Source organism: Python bivittatus, unplaced genomic scaffold (assembly GCF_059951505.1).
Source record: "Python bivittatus isolate LINGU-HERP-01145 unplaced genomic scaffold, Pbiv_v1 ctg000220_np1212, whole genome shotgun sequence".
NCBI lineage: Eukaryota > Metazoa > Chordata > Lepidosauria > Squamata > Pythonidae > Python > Python bivittatus.
In genome coordinates this window covers 16,735,247-16,752,811 of record NW_028277048.1, presented here as the reverse complement: position 1 = coordinate 16,752,811, position 17,565 = coordinate 16,735,247, and the positions used below count along the sequence as shown (strand labels likewise).

General features: G+C 40.7%; 1 protein-coding gene and 1 pseudogene across 2 annotated transcripts in view; one reads left to right on the top strand and one right to left on the bottom strand.

The window, feature by feature from the left end:
• Positions 1–3,386: 3,386 nt before the first annotated feature.
• On the bottom strand, positions 3,387–4,106 carry LOC103062196 (pseudouridine-5'-phosphatase pseudogene; annotated as a pseudogene).
• Positions 4,107–6,035: 1,929 nt separating this feature from the next.
• The window catches only part of ESPL1 (extra spindle pole bodies like 1, separase), a 45,855-nt gene continuing 34,325 nt past the window's right edge, over positions 6,036–17,565 (top strand). The window contains exons 1-7 of one of the 2 annotated variants that reach the window (XM_025164507.2): positions 6,036–6,117; positions 8,146–8,235; positions 9,034–10,143; positions 10,670–10,774; positions 13,211–13,331; positions 14,475–14,605; positions 15,978–16,171. In XM_025164507.2, the coding sequence (XP_025020275.2) occupies positions 8,155–8,235; positions 9,034–10,143; positions 10,670–10,774; positions 13,211–13,331; positions 14,475–14,605; positions 15,978–16,171 (1,742 nt within the window). In that variant the 5' untranslated portion in view covers positions 6,036–6,117; positions 8,146–8,154. Of the gene's footprint in view, positions 6,118–8,082; positions 8,236–9,033; positions 10,144–10,669; positions 10,775–13,210; positions 13,332–14,474; positions 14,606–15,977; positions 16,172–17,565 lie in introns of those variants that run through there. The other variant, XM_088137989.1, reaches the window with a different exon arrangement.

Below are 17,565 nucleotides of genomic sequence, written 5' to 3'. Positions count from 1 at the left end.
TGGACAATCTAATTCTGAAGTCTCCAAAGTGGTCCCCAATGAGGCTACTGACATCTTCCTTTGCTTCTGTTGGGGGTCTATGTCCTACCTGGTTTTTAAAATGGATGGATCCTTTATTTTTTATTTTGTTTTAATGGTAGCTGCTATGCTGGAAAGTATCAGGATCACCTATATTTCAAAGAATATGTCTTGATTTCACAGGGTTTGCAGGCATTCCTAGAAAATTAAAATAGCTCAGAATTATGGATGGAATTGGGTTCACTACCCCAGAAAAAAAAAGGCAAAAGCAAGCTGGGGTGGCAGGAAGCATCTTCACCAGTTTGCCTTTTGGTAAACTGGTAGTATAGTGAGATAATGAATTTTAGACTCTCTAGCTCTCACTCTACCCCTTCTCTTTGATACCTGACTCTTAGGCTTTGTCTCAGCCAGGTAGCAATGAAAAATATTCAGCAGTGTATTTCTGGTACAGCAGTTGGTGGGTTCCCAACACTTGTTTTAGTAAGGTGAATAGTTTCCCTCCTGGGTAAAACAGGAAAATCCTATATGGCTTTACCCTTACATTTGGGATTATGATGGAAAAATTGATGGGCAGACCATGCATGAGACACAAGACTGAACCACAAATAATTTGGGGGGAAAATGACAATACAAATATCTAAACAGAAAAACTGAACATTCTAAACAATAGAACGAAAATAGCCTACTGCATCACTTCCTATGCTGTATCTGCCCTCTTCCACACTTTCCCCCATTTACCACCATTGTTCCAACAACCTTGAAGTTTCTCCCCTTCCCTCCCTGTAAAGATAAGAATTTTCACTCAGTAGCAATGGTCAGATTAATACATTACACTGCTCACCCTATTTTGTCACCCAGCTATTTTGTCAGTGAAGAAGACCTTTCAGTGGAGCAATTTTGCAATAGTGGCCATTTATTCCCAAAAATGTTCACTGGCCTACGTGCACTGATTCCTTTGTTACTTACTTTATATTACAGAATGTGGCATAGATCAGAAGGTTTCAGAAGTATGTAAGTCCAGCTGGATCAGGCCATAAGCTGGTATAGTCCAGCATTTGTATCACACAGAGGCCAACTCATTAGGTTTGGGAAGACCACAAACATATGCTGGAAGGTAATAGTCCACTATTGCATACTGTTGCGTGTTGGCAGCTGTTGGCATGAAGCCTCCTATGAATCAACCTTGATTCTTCATAACTTCATGGATGTATCCATGTAGCTTTCTTGGTGACTATGGAAATAGTTTCCCACTGTCTTTTTCTGAGATGTTTTCTCCACTTCCTTGTCTAGCCTACAGCCCTATTTCCAAAGGCTCTCCCACCTAAGTATGAAGCAGATACAACTTAGGGTTAAACCCATACTCAGCATGGAAGTTCACTAGGTAACTTTAGGCTAGTTATTATCTTTTAATACAACCAATTCACAAAGTTATTATAGAGATAAAACTGCAGTAGAGTGTATTGATTACAGTGCCCTGAACTTCTAGAAAACAGAATGTAAATAAAACATAAAATTAAAAAGAAGAATGTTAATAAATGGAAGATATAGACAGGAATACAAAGTGGGAGAGAGCAAGCAAGAGAGATGTGACATACAAGTCAGCAAAACAATGGCAAAAAACTGCACTTATGTGTATATATTCAGAGGCTGGTCTTGGTAATACTGTAGATTGGCTTTTTTACAACCACAATGCCTATGTTCAAAGAACAAGCCAAAATAAACAAAGGATGCACAAACTTACTCTTGCAGCTTAATAAATGTTCCATAGGAGATTAATTATTCAAATTACTATTTTAGAATGGTAACAGTGTAGCCTGGTTCACCTAAGACATTGTCACATTTTAATCTTATTGAATAAAACAAACTGCATTTTTCCCTAATATGCTGCATGAATGCAGCCAATGGGTTTGATTTTATTCTGGCGTATTGCTAACCTCAATTAGTCCCCCCCCCCCAATAAGCAGTAATATAAATCCTACATTGTTTAGGATTAAAGAATAGAAGGGAAAAATAACATTGCTGAAGCTATAAATTAGGTTATTTCTATGTAAGTTTGTATCAGTTCAGAAAGACTTTAGAAAGCACTAAACTTATTGCTCTCCACATGAGATGACCCTGATTAATACTTTAGATCATATTTAAAAAAAAAAAAACTAAATTGTAATGGAACATATGAGAAACTGAGTATGCCTGCATGATATACTAAATTACTTTGGTTGACTGATATATGCACCATAATTGTAATTTTTAATCATAACTAATTATTGCCCTGTGATTGTGTCACCCAAACATGGAGCATATTCCAATTCATTTCCACAAAGTGTTGGTTTGAAATTTCAGTTTGTTCTAACCAAAACTAGTTGAGATGGCACATGTAATTTTGTTATACTGTTTTTATTTTAAACAGTTAGCCACCTAGAAGTGTGTATTTGAAATGAGCAACTGTATAAATTCAATAAATAAATAAATAATTTTTCAACATTTAATTGGAAAGTAGATAGCAGGTTGTGTATATTCTCATTAATTAATCTACTTGGTTTAGCATGTTGCCTTAAGTTGGCTATTATGTGATTGTTTGAGGTTAACAACACGACCTGATTCACACATTGTTAGGTCATTATTTATTGAATAAACTACAACTAGCTAGGCTCACACAACATGCTGCTTTATAGTTTACAAACCCTATTGACTGGGTTCACACATGCTAACTAACATTATGGGTTAGAATAATGTGGTTTAATTTTGGCTTAGGGTACTGTGTAAATCCAGACAACTGTGACTTAATCAATACACTAGTTAACAAGTTATGGCTAATCATATTGGAATCAAATTAATGCGAGCAGTAAGTGAATGAACTGCATCTTGTTTGGGGAAAGAGGCATCAGTTGGAGACAAAATTTCAGCATTCCCCAGCTAGGAATCTGGTACCTTGCAGATGTTAAGACTTTAATTTCCATCATACACAGCCCGAGTAGCCAATGGCCATGCTAACCGGGAATTCTGGGAGTTGCAGTGGCACCTCTTTTTTGCTAATAAAATAGAGAATGCTACATTGAGTTGCATGCAAGGACCCTAAAAATTTGCTTATCTTGTATGGAGAACTGCTGAATAGTTACATGTGCTCCCATGCAAGGCATCAGTTTATCCCTTGGCAGGATACCTGTTAGCAAGTAGAATAGGCGTAACAAATACTGTACAGTACAGCTCATCTTTTTCCACCCAGCACTGGTGGATTTCAATAAGTGGATTAACCAGGAACAGAGCATGGTCTTATAGTACCACTTAGAAATCTTTGGAATGCTTTTAATACTGGAAGAACGTCCTCCGATCGGAAAACCTAAATCCGTAAGATCAACAGAGAGCGAGTGTCAATCGTACTTCGGCAAGCCAAATATTTCTGGCTTGAAATCATTCATGGATGGCAGGACGCGGGTGGCTTCTTTCGTCAGCTCTTTCGGCAGGCTGCCGTCGGGGACCATGACGACTTGCATGCCGGCCGCCAGGGCCGCTTTGACCCCGTTCGGCGCGTCTTCAAACACGAGGCACTTTGCCGGAGGTACCGGCGGCTCGAACCTCTTTGCAGCAACTAAATATATATCGGGCTGCGGCTTGCCCTCTTTTACTTCAGGGTCGTCTCCCATCACAATATGATGGAACAAACCGAAAAGGGGCCTCAGGTGGCCCGTTTTCATCTCGTACGCCTCGCGGATGGAGCTGGTGGCGATGGCGATGGGGATCTTGTGCCGGTGCAGGTGGCGCACCAGCTTGTCCACCCCCGGCATCAAGGCCGCGGTGGGGTACTGCTGCAGTTTCTTTTGTTTGGTTTCGCGCAGGATTTCCTCAGAGGTCAAGGGCAGATCGAGGAGCTTTCGGAGGATCTCCAGGGCTTCCACTTCTCTCCTGCCCATTATCTGGGACTGTTCCTTCCAAGTGTACGTCTTCCCGTAGCGGCCACAGAGTTCTTTGATGATGGCGGTAAAGATGTCCTCGGTATTCACGAGAGTGCCGTCCATGTCAAAGATGACATGCGTGACGGGCTGCAGGGGTTTGCCGCCACCGGAGGAAGCGGCCATCGCGCTCCCTGCCTCGGCGGCCCACTCCAGTGCTAAGCAACTGCCGAGGAAAACCGCGGGAAACGAGCCGCCCCGCGCAATGCCGTTCCCCCGCCCCCGCACGGCGTCCGTGATTTCAATGGACGCCTCAGACGCCCTGGCCGAGCGCTCGGGAAATGGAGGTTCCGCCGCCCGCCCGCCCGCGCCTTTGCGAGGACTGTTGCCGGACGAGCGCAGCGCCCGCCGCTTCCCCTCCTGCGAAGCCGTCGCAGGGAAGAAGCCTCAAGAGCCCGCTGTAGTGTCAAACAACTCCCGCAGTCCCAGAATTTGGTTAAAATGAAGGAGACGGGCATTCATCAGTTTACTGAGGATGGCAACTGTAAAACCTGTTATAGTCCGCAATGGAGAGCGGATGGAGCCACGGCTCTTTCCCAGCTCGTCGGAATGGATCCAGGGCTACACCTCAGGCTTCCCCAATGTGCTGCAGCAGAAACGGCAATTCCTGTGCTTGCTCGGGAGGTGGGATGTGGAGTCCAACATTTATTCAAAATGGAGGCCCCCGTATATGGAAGAATACCCATGTTACGGGATACAGATTTCCTTCTGCAGTGTAGGCTGGGCTTTTGGTAGTTACATGCAGGGCTGTGGAGTCAGCACATAAACCTCCGACTCCAACTCCTTTAATTATATATTGATATAGGAAATAAATTATAAATATACTAATTATGTATTTCCTATATCGACTGCATGCACGCACTGTACAAGGCATTTCATCACTGCCAACGTGAATCGAGGCAACTTTTTAGAACTCTAACCTGTTAAAGTTTGGGTCTAAAGACTATAGCTAAGACATTTTGGTTTTTAAAATTGTATTTCTTAAAGAAATTACAGACATTCAGTAACCTTACAGTTTAAACAAAGGATAAAAGCTAAAAAATAAACAATGAGGTTATATTTTTATCAAAATATATTTTTTGAAATTTGCAGAGAACTTGAAATTAAAATATATCCTGAAAAAAATAGGTTAATTAAATTGTTATCTATGAAATAGGAAATTTTAACATATTATATTATTTATATTATATACAATTCAAATTTATTAGGAGTTGGAGTCGGTCCATTTTTACTGACTCCAGCTCCAACTCCAGTAACCCAAGAATTGCTTCTGATTCTGACTCTACAGCCCTGGTTACATGACCACACTTACCAAGGAGGATGACTCACTAAAATTGCTGGTTTATCTGACAATATACAACAGCCCTAGAGCAAAGGCCAAAATCAATTAACCCTACTGCGCACCCACATTTCCAGTTAAATGTATTTTATGGTCATTTTAAATCACAAAAAATATATTGAGCTCTAGCTTGAAGTGTCTTGTGACACCCTGAAGGTTCATGGAATGAGACCCTGTTTCAGCAACTGAGAAAACAGCTTCAGTTTATCGGACAAAACTGAGTATATGCTGCTCTAGTTCAAGATACAGTAAGTGGTATACCACACCCAATGTCCCGTTGCATTTAGTGGGACGTCTCAAGAAAGTGTGTGTGTGTATATTTATTAAATCAGTGCTTTTCAACCTTGGCAACTTGAAGATATGTGGCTGGGGAATTCTGGGAGTTGAAGTCCACATATCTTGCCAAGGTTGAGAAGCACTGTATTAAATATTAGGGTAAGTTTGAAATAGCTTGTACTAAACATATTTGGAATAAAATTATTAGCTATTTGCCAGGGAAACTCAAATAAGTTAAAACCATGACAGACTACAGGTGTATTGCGGGCGTATTTAAAAGTTGCAATCAGACCTAAGACCTGCTAGCATTCAAATATACCGTCCCACGGACCGAAGTCAATTGAAGGACTGACGCGGCGACTACCGTGCGAATTCCCAGCAGGCAATGGGCGGGGAAAAAAGGTGGAGCTACGCTGCCGCTTTCGTGATTGGTCACCGTCGTCGATTTGAACGGGGCGCGGGGCTGAGTCCGTGTTTCAGCTGTCGTGGCTGCGTTAGAGAGCGTGCGGCGGGCTGCGAGGGAAGACCTGGTGGCGGGTAGGCTGAGTTTGGGGGAAAGTAGAGAGGGCCGGTTGGAAATCGTGCGGGAGATCCCTGGAACAGCGACCGCGTACTGTATGCATCGTTCAGGTTTTCCAAATGGGAGAGCTTCCACCCGTCTTGGACCACAACTCCCATACTTCCTATCCGGCGCTTGGTTGCGGAGTGCTAACGTTGAACTATGCCCACTCTTCTAAAGGAAACTCCAGACCAGTAGTTCGAGATAGCGCGGCAGATATTTCTATGTCCCGACGCCTTTTTGGTAGAGGGGTGGGAGGGACTCCCACATAAGGCTTCGGCCGCGTATGGGTTTGCTACACGCTCTAAATGCAAACTGCAACGCGCTGGAGTTGGTGAAGTCTATTTAGTCTAGCAGGGGGGGTTTAAAGGAGCCAACGGATGCCTTTAAACTGTTCTTTAGAGAGTGGGTTGGGATAGATTCATTGGGTTTGGGACAAGTTTTGTATATAGAGAGAAAAGGTTGCCTTTAAGCAAACTTTCTGAGGGTGTGTTAATAAAAAGGGGTGTTCTACAGATTAAATCTTTCACACTTGTGGTGTTGGTTCCCGCTGGATGTGTTAGGCTACATGTGTTGTCTGTTCCCCATTCATCATGTGTAATGGCCGTATTGGCAGGAGGTATGCAGAGTATGGAAGATGACCTTGATGGAGATATGCAGGCTTCTTTGTCAAGACAAAGAGGCTGAAGCATTTTTTAAATCCACCACAAGATAACACTTGGAAGTGGAGTGGGGAGACACCTCCCTAATTCACTGAATTAGGATGAGGAGGAGGAAGTACAGCATAATCAGATTTGCAAAGAACCTGTTGTTATATCCAGTCTCAATAAAAGTAGTTCTAGCCTTCCTGTGAATTGATTTTCTGGTCTGGTCTACCTAGTAGGGCTAACAGGAGAGGGTGGCCCACTTGTACATTTGGAGATAGCTGATTGCGTGATGTTTCACTAAAATGCCTCACATGGCTTGCAATCTAGAAAAAAGCCCAGGGTGACAATGGAAGAAAATCCAATATTGACAGATTCCATATGGAATGAGACAAGTCTGAATCACTTTGTGAGTTCTACTGAATGCAGCTGTTTTTAGTCACAGAATATTGAATGAAATGGGACAAAACAAAATGTATCTTCAGTGTGAGATGAGCTTAAACTCTGATAAGTTTGCAGCTGTTTACAGAAGCATGGCATGACAATTGAATGTGACAAGGATAGTTTTACTACATCTCCATAATTTAACATTTTCCAGAGTGTTCAAATTGTATAATGCTTGCACTTTAAACTGTCCCTCTTTCCAGGTCATCTCCTGCAGGCTCAGGTGAGAAAGCTGGTTATTTGTGTTGAGAATAAGAGGTGAGAATCAGTAGGAAATCTACTGGAAAGCAGACCAGATATGGCAGTGTGTCAGATTTTTTATTCTTTTGACTTGCATAAGTTTTCAGACTTATGAATTTACTACCATTCTACTTTTTTTCTGGGAGATGAAAGTGGAATACATGAGGGGGAGATCCTTTCTTTTTGTACTCCCTCCTCAATATCCCAGACAGGTAGGTTGGGCTGAAAAAGATTGACGGGCCTAAAGTCACCCAGTGAATTCCATGGTAAAATAGAAAGCTCAACCTGAACTTTTAATACAGTTGTGAGTATTAAAGTTGATTGTAAAGATTGCTGCTGTAGCCTGATGAGAAGAGATGTAACACAGTGGCTCTAGCCACTCTAAATTGTGGTAAGATACAGATGCTTTAAAAAAAAAAGGGATACTTTAGTAATCAGTGACATGCTGAGGTAGCTCACTAGCATAATTTAGATGTCCATTAATTAACCTGGTAGGACTACCACATTTACTTTTAATATTTATATCTATTTCTAGTATAAATGAATAATTCAGCTAATTTGGAAAATATAAACAGCATGTACTTGATCATGTACGAAAAAGAAAAGCGCTGAGCAGGCCCAACAAGGGTGGTTGTATCTATAAGCTAAATGTATATATGTATTTTCTTCCTTTCTCAGGCATGCAAAATGAAGTTCCTTAAAAATGTGGATTTTGTGGCACAGACTAGTACTCTGGAAGAAACTCTGACTTTGTCGTCACTGCTGAAGGTAAGAAATCTGCATGGGTGTTGATAGCCAGTGACTTGAAAAGGAAATTAAATAAATTCAAGGAGGGCAGGTCTATAATGCCTATTGGTAATAATAGCTAAATATGTTGTATTGGATCCAGATTTAATTATGCTTAGAATACACTTAACACATTTTAGATCTAAATGTTCCCTGTGAACCCAAAGATACTGTCTCCTGGCCTCTGGAATTGACTGTTCCTTCAATTACAACTGGAGATTGCTTGAAATTTTAGAAGGCCTTAAAATGCTTATTTCCTAAAGGTCTTTTGAAAATAACATTATTTGTCCTTTATATAGATTTCTATTATGGTATTATGTTTTATATTGATTACTATATTTTATTGCTTTATTAGCATTGTACTGTATTTTATTGCTTCCCTGTAATAAAAATTGTTACTACTATCTCTGAGTACCAGTTACTACTTTTCTTGCAGGCTTCTTAGAAACTTCTTGCTCAACACTGCTGGAAATAGACTTCTGAGTAAATTTTGTAGGGCAGGAGTAAGAAATTGTACTGTGGGATGTTCAACTTTCCTTCAACAAGGGTGTATGGTTGTTGGCATTTCCCAGAGTTTCCAGTCAGCATAAGCATTGTATGGGAATGGTGGTGGTATAACTGGAGTTCGGTAGGCTCACCATTCCTACCTCACAGGCTATGGGTTTTGCTGTCTAATAGGTGTAGTTCAGGACATCTGGAGGGCACCAAGGTAGGAAAGATTGCTTTTTTTTTTTTTTAAAAGAAGGCTGCCTTGTTGAATATAAAGTATTTTAATTACAGGAATACCTCATATGTGGAGCTAAAAATGCAGACTGTCCAAATGAAGCTTCCAAGCAAACCACAGCATGTGATCGGATCCTTCGGGCTTGCATCTACAGGTTTGGAGAAGGCTTGGACTGCCCTGCTCACTTAAAAAGCCTCCAGGCCCTAGCCGATATGGCTTATCATGGCTACGTGTCTGCAAGACTTCAATACGTTCCTCTCTATTTGGAAAGGCTACTCTACCACTTGCTGCGGGGAGTGGCTGCTAAAGGCCGATCTGATATCTGCCTGAGGTTTGCTGACCTCCTCTATGCTGATCTGTCGAAACACCAGCCTCCCCAGGTGCCTGCTGATGACTATACCTCTATCGCTAAAAGTGCGTTTAGTGTGCTGTGGAAGAGCACAGATGCCATTGCCAAAATGGAAAAAACGCCTGCTGAATTTAAGCTTGCACTCTCCACCCAGCTACAAGCAGCGCGGTTTTTAGTGCTCCTGGAGCATAATGCCCCTATCCTCTTGCTCCACGAGCCTCCATTCTTTACCTCCTTAGTGGCCCGGCATGCTTCGGCTGCTGCTGTTTCTTTTGAGGCCCAGTGCAGCCCTCTGAGTAAGGAAGAAGCCTGTTTTCTCAGTGAGCAGCTTTTTAACCACTTGGTAGCAGCCGTTTTGGAAAAGAATGGTGTACCTTTGCCCTTCCAGGACTGCCTCTGCATCTTTGAGCTTATGGTGGTAAGGGTGCGCTACCTCTGCAAAACTGGCTGCTTCAGACAGAGTAAAGAAGTTCTTCAGCAGTCTAAGGGCTTCTTGAGAAAGTCCACCAATGAGTCCCATGGCTTAAGACTCACTTTAGACATTCTCTCTGCTAGTGTTGAAGTGAATAAAGTACTGTTAGTTGCCGAGAGTCCTGTAGGTCCTTTCTTCAACCAAGCAGCAGAAGCTCTAAACTCTTATGCAGGAGCTCAAGAACCCCTCCTTAAAGTGTTAGCTGAAAGTGGTCAGTTGCTTGTAACCCCTTTGTATGAGCATGCAAGGAAGGATAAACAGAAGTTCTTTGATTTGGAAGATATTCTGGAGGTTTCTACGTTCATGGAAAGCTATTTCAGACTGCTCTGCAAGCTGCTGGATATGGTAAGTAAAGCTGTTTTCTATTCTTTTGGCTGAAATTCATGCTGCATCTCTCTGCAAATCCAAATCCTGATAACAGCAAGTGTGACTCAGATTTTAAAAAAGCCAGCTTTTCAAAATGGCCTTGTTCTGGAATGGATGGATCTGGAATGCTAGTAGGCCACAGATGTAGTGATGATGGAGAGGAGGAAGAGTTGATGCCTTATTACTCTCCTGCTAGAAAGTTAGTTTTAAAAACAGAGCCTATCAGAGTTCGTGCATACATCTGAGATTTACTCATAACTGCACTCTGCACATTTAAGCTGTTTACCACAAAGACATATTTTCCCAATTGTCATCTAAATGTCATACTATGCAAAAATAGGGAAGAACAGGAGATAAATCAGTAAACAATTCTCTTTCTGGATTAAAAGGTCAGGAAGTCCAGTAATTAGAGTACCAATTCTATTTCATATAATATTTCTAGATGGGGATTCTGCTAATTAAAATGTGAATTGTGAGCCCTTTTCATTTCCTTTTACTTCCACAGGTTCCATCAGACAACGTGAAACAGCAACAAGTTCTGATGAAGCTACTATATCATTACTTCCAGTTATACACAACTGTGGTATATGATTCTTTTCAGATGCTGCCGGTAAGGGAAATTCAGGAGTTGCCTCCGTCTAGTGAAATCTTCGACAACAAATTTCTAGCCTGGGAAAGCAAGACTGGATTTTTCATCTTTGAGCAAAATGCCTTTTAAATCTTGCTTTGTTGTTCAAAATTAGCTGAGCATTCTGTATTCATAACTGGCAAGACTCAGTCTCTGTAAACTCTTGTCAAAGGATTAAATTAAATGGATTACATTAAATGGATCCAAGTTTAATGAAAGGTTGTAGCACCCTATTATTCACCTGGTTCCTTTATAGGCCAGTATTTATTAGGTTATATCCCATCTTAATTTTGTATAACTCATAGTGATGTATGTAATGATTCCTCCTCCTAATTCCCCCCTCCCCAGCAGGAGCAGTGTGAGCTGAGAGAGAGTGAGTAGTTCAAAGTCCTCCAGCTGGCTTTCATGCCCAAGGAAGAACTAAAACTCATGGTCTCCCAGTTTCTAGTCTAGCACCTTAACCTCTGTATCAAGTTAGCTCTCAATCTTCCCTAATACACATAAAAACATTTGGAAGGGGTCATAAGTTCCATCAACTCTAGTTAGTAAGGTTAATGGTTGGCATTAGTATAGGACACCCAGTGATTTCTGTTGGGAGAAGTTGCCTAGGCAAGATCTCCATTTAATGTTGCACAATGCCTTCTTGGTTGAAAGTTTAAGAACACAGATTTGTCTATACCCAGTTATTCAGGTTTTGGCATGCTGTTATCAAGTGTTGACAAAATATCTATAGTTTAAAAAGTGGGAACAAATGATTTGGATTTGAGTTGTGAAGAATAGCAGTAGTTTCCTTCATACATGGTTTTGGATATCACATGTTTATTTTTAAAAACCTCACAGTGTATCATACTATGTAAAATTTAGTATGCACAGAAAAAATAGAGGCATGAGTCTACAAAGCCACCAAGTGAGTTAATATAGTGCAAAAAACCAGTGTGTGTTTACTTCTTTTCATGCAAGCTCAGAGTAGAGACAAAGGTAGCACCTGTCTTGCCTTTTTTATCCTCTACCTTTGTCTGATTGGGTGGCAAAGTTTTCTGCTGTGATCACAGCAGATCCTGGGAAAACATGATTTTTGATTGCAAATAGAATATAAGTGTATCCTAATTAACACTTGTTGAGATATTCTTCAGATTTTTTTGCACATTACACCAAAGTTGTGGATTTGAAAGAACATCTAGTATAGGGATAGGTTTGCTGGCAGGATCCTGCTCTTTGTACAGTAGTGTTCACTTAACAGTATGTGTTCTTGGGTTATATCTTCGGTTCCTGTTTTTGATGTGACAAATACAGTTCTGTGTTTCCAAGTTAAAATTAATGACAACTGTGTAAATATTGCAACCATTGGTTCCCCCTTTTAAAAATGGTTTTCTTGCTATCCTGATATGCCTTATCCAGCTCTTTTCAAATGGTATTGTTATATTATCAAGGTTCTGAAAAGAACAGTTTCTCTACCTATTTACTTACTTTATCACAATTGTTGATTACATTCTCCTTGGTGAGAAGCTAGAAATCATAATCATTAATATATCCATGTTTATATTTGAGCGAATCTAACATCACAACATCCTGTTGCAGTTTTGCTTATGGTCTGTTTGGAATGAGAATAAATCAGTTTTAAATAGGGCTAGCTCAATCACAGAATAAAAACAGAATGGAATTGGCCTAAGAGTGGAAGAAGGCAAGTCTGAATCTACTATATACTCATAGTTCCCTAATCATAGTATATGTAAGAAGTTGCAGGGTGTTCTAATGTGTAATTTTGTTTTTCTTCCCTTTTCCTCCCCTTTTCCCTTTCTATTTTCTAATAATAGTAGAGTCCAGGTTAAAACTTACATTTGATTCTATGCTAACTGGCCTTGGGTTGGTGGTGTTCAGTCATTAAGTCATGTCTGACTCTTTGTGACCCATGAACCATATTGTGCCAGGCCTTCCTGTCCTTCACTGCCTCCCAGAGTTTGCTCGGCTTCATGTTCGTTGCTTCGGTGATGCTATCTAACCATCTCATCCTCTGCCGTCCCCTTCTCCTTTTACCTTCAATCTTTCCCAGCTTCAGGGTCTTTTCCAAAGAGTCCTCACTTCGCATTAGGTGGCCAAAGTATCTGAGCTTGAGCTTCAGTATCAATCCTTCCAATGAGCAATTAGGGTTGATTTCCTTTAGGATTGACTGGTTTGACCTTCTGGCAGTTCAAGGGACTCCTAAGGGTCTTCTCCGGCACCACAATTCAAAGGCATCAATTCTTCAGAGCTCAGCCTTCCTTATGGTCCAGCTCTTATAGCCATACATACGGCCTTGGGTTACTGATTGCAAAGATGATTGAGAGGGCAGTCCATGATCTGTCATAAATGTTCTATTGCGTTAGTTTTGGACGTTCTCACTCCTGTTTTAATTCCTAAAACTTCTAATTTTCCTCACAGGGGTTGGATTTTTGTGGGCTGCCACAATTACTGGCATCTTTTCAAAGGATTGTTACCTGGATGCTGGAAATGCTGGAAGATCTCCCTAAGAATGAACAGGCTGAATATCTGGATCTCTCAGGTTGGTATTCAGGGTAGGTAGCTTATATTCCCAGTTGTTGTCATCAGTAAACAGACAGACAAGTGGGGCACTGTACTGATCTTTTGGGAGCCATAATGAAGAAAAAAAAATTAAGTGTTCTCAATTAGGTTTTCCTCTTCAATCAGATGATGCCTTGATTATTGCATCACTTGGAAGAAATAGATGTTGTTCCTAATAATTACAAGAATTATTACAAGAAGTACAAGTTAGGTAACTAGGAAACATTTAGTTCTTATTCTCTCCCCCTACCTTACAATATTTTATGCCTTATAAGATACAAGCCCTTAACTCCCTACCAACTAACCTATCTTGGTACCTTAATTTTATGCCCTTGTTCCCTTGCAGGCAAATAATAGTAAGCAATCTAGATCCTTAGAGAACTGTATAAATTACTGTTGAAGATGAACAGCATCTTGAGTTGGTCAGTCAGTGACTTAGTTCATGCACAGGCTATGATTTAACAGTTAAAGGATAACCATATTCATTATACAAACAAACTGTTGTGAGAGCCAGTTCTTTGATAGTTGCAAGTAACAGTTTAATACCAGTTCAGTCTATTATCAAAACAAATGACACTTGAAAATCATCCTTCCCACCAAAAGAAAATGGCTTCGAGCCTGGTATGTCATGTGGGGGGGGTGGGGGGGAAAGAAGCACAATAATTTGAATTTGAGTTTTACTATATATAGGTCTTGGATTTAATACACAACTGTCACATCCATGATGGTTTCTTTAGCTTTTCTGCAATAAAAATACATTTTAGAAGTTCTTGTATCCCTGAATGTTTATCTGTTTCCAGTCCAGCTTGTTGGGAGAAGTCTGGTAGTGATTTATTTGTCTAGAAACTCTTTGAAAACATCTAGCTATGGCTTAGCATGATGTATGAACCTAGCCAGAAAGAACAAATGTTGTTGGTTTTCTTGCCTTGCTTCAATCAATATATTGCTTTCATGCAAACTTTATTTTCACCCAGGGATTTGGAAACAACTTCTTGTTTACTTAAAGGAGGCTTATTACAACATGCAAGTAGTTTTCTTGAGGAAATAGTTTAGCAGATCTCTAGCAAAAGTAGATTTAATATTCCTTATGGATGGCTTAAGAATGCTTTTGTTCTTCTTACAGCATATTGCGTATCCCGGTTGGCCTACAGATTTTACTCTCATAAGATGTATGTAGAATCTAACTCCATAATGGGGCAATTCTGTGGATGGCTAGTCAAAAAGGCCAAATGTACAGACTTGCCCACAGAAAAGGTAACTAAGTTTCATTAAAGCGTAATAAAGAGGCATGAAATGAGAGTGGTGGGTGGGGCACAGGAGCTGTTAAATAGGAAGACTAACTGTGTTTGAGGTAATTTTAATATGACAAAGGTCTAATTTTGTATGACAAAGGTCTCAAGCCTACTGCTTTACTAATGGAACCAGGCCCAGGTTTTTAACTTAGTGAAGGGCTTTGACAAATCACTCTTTTCTACAAAGAACCTGTAGATGTTTACTTAAAATGTAAATCACCCTCCCCACCCCCATATTCCGAACAACGTCAAATTTATTTATTTATTTATTTAGAGAATGTATGTGGCCGCCCATCTTAAATATATAACTCTGGGTGGCTAACAATTTACAAAAAATGATACAGAAAGAGCCCCATAACCATACAAAGTCAAAATAATCCACTGCAAAGGAGCAATCCGAGGCACCATATAATAAATTCACAAAGAGACGTGCACATGTTGGGCTCCCCTAACATCCCAGCCCTAATGCTTGGGGGAAAACCCAGGTTTTTACAACTTTCTGAAAGGCCAAAAGGGTTAGGGCCTTCCAAATCTCAAGGGGGAGGCTGTTTGGGAGGGCATTCACTGAATTTGTATCGTATAGACTTGTATTTGTAGTCTAAAGGTAATTCTGGGAATTTGTATTGCATCCTCTCTCTGGGGTGCTGAGATAAAATGCTTCGAGGAGGCCTCCCGATTATTTGCCAGTCATAATCAGTTTGGTTAACCATAAGCCTCTTCAATATGCTGTCAATTGCTTTCCTGGGGAATTTCTTGATCTCATTTCTCTGGACCATGCAATTTTACAAAACGACTTTCAGGGGTCTGCCATTACCTGTACCTCCCTTCACTCTTATATTTGGATTCCTCTGCCTGCCTGGATTTCAGTAATTTTACTAATGGTATCCAAAGGTCTTTTGGTCATGACCTGAATTCTCTGACATGGTTGCTTAAAGTTTAATCACTGTAAAGAGCCTGAAGCTCCTTAGGGTTCCTTAATTTTTTTTTATAGTTTTTATTGTTTTTAAATTATTTTTGTTACAATTTTGGTTATTTTATTGTATTGCTTTTGTGTTTTTAACTTTGTACGCTGCTCAGAATCATGTATGTGAGATGGGCGGCTATATAAATTGACCAAATAAATAAATAAAAATTGGGGTAACTACCTCTGCCTGACATCCCATGATTTTCATTGAGGTTTGACCCCCTAGAAGAGTTTAGTAATTTAACCAAGGCTATAATTCACAGTTGTTTGACATGTATTGCTGTATTGAAAACTGGAAGGAGCTTCTAATCTTCTGGGGGTTGAATGAGTCTCTCTTTGCCACCCTGAATGCTTATCTTTCCCTTTCCAGCTACACAACTGTTTTAAGCTGCAAGTAGAAAACTACAGGAAGCTCGGCTTACTAGAGGAGGGTCTTCAGACTGTAGTCCTCTGGCTGGCTTCTCATCACAGCAAGATCCCAGAACAGATGGTGGAGCCTGTCTGCTCCTGGGTCAAAGTCAAGATGGATGCCAATAAAAATGGGGCTGATGATTTGAGATTGAAGTAAGAAAGGAACTAAAGATTGGGTCTGCAGCTCAAAACGGGCAATACTGGAATAGTTTCTGTATTTTATTAGGAATTATTTATTTTTTGCTGTATTATTCTGTATTTGTATTAGGAATTATTTATTTTTTGCTTCCTGCCATCCTACTACTGAGGAAACTAGAGTTCATGAGGCTGGTGTTCCCCTTTCTTGCCATTTAAAGTTTTCTACTGCAGGAAGAGTCTGGGTTTTTTTAGATTGTTTATCCTGCCTTTATTATTATTATTATTATTATTATTATTTATTATTATTATTATTATTATTTTTACAAATAACTCAAGGTGGAAAACATAGCTAATATTCCTTCCTCTTCCTATTTTTCCCACAACAACAACCTTGTGAGGTGAGTTGGGCTGAGAGAGAGGGACTGGCCTAAAGTCACCCAGCCAGCTTTCATGCCTAAGGCAGGGCTAGAACTCACAGTCTGCTGCTTTCTAGCCTGGTGCCTTAACCACTAGACCACACTGGCTCAAAAAAATACTTTGTTCCAATTATGGAAGTTGAATATCAGTCTCCCCAGAACAAAGGCAGCCTTTCTTAATTATTATCCATAAAGAACGAGAGAGTGCTCAGTCTGCTATTTTTATTCTTAGTGGTTTTCTGAACTAAATGATTCCACTGACTGCCTGGAATCCTTCAAACTTGTTTTTTTCTTGCTATTCAGCCTTATGAGTATCAAGGGTTATCACTGTCCCCTTTCTCTACTTTCAGGTACTACTTTATCTAGCTGCCAATTATTGGCAACAAATGTAGGTCTGATATGCGGAGGTTACCTTTCAAAATTGGAATGCATTGGCCATGAGCTGTGCGCAAAATGGAAAATATGTTTTCTTTTCAAATCCAGAATAAACTACAGTACTGTGTTCTGAAAGTTCAGCAGACCATTTCAGGTCGGTCAGGTTTTGGCAAAATAAACAGGAATGTTTGGTAGTTCTAGATTTCAGCCTTAAGAAAATTTAGAAGGATCCTGGAGTGATTTTACAGGTCAAGTAGGGCAAGGCTGATATGTGTTGCCCTTTCTCCCTTCAGCAGCTCCCAGTTTCCACTGGCTCAACTGCCTCCTAACCTTCCCAGCACCTTCCCTCCCTTGTTTCTCCCTCAGCTGCTGATGTTCCAGCATGGCATACCCCAGCCTTCCCAGCCCCCGGTCTTCCCAGTATCTATTCTTCCCTCCTCCCCTTTAGCTCATGCTGCCACTCTCAATGTCCCAGCACAGCATGGCCGACTGGCCTGTCCCCACAACTTTCTCAGTGCCTCCCCTGCCTCCCTTCAACTGAAAATGAAATCCCCTCCCCTTTTTTCCCACCCCAAAAGTACTTCTGCCATGAATTACAGCTTTTTGGTTCAGACTGGC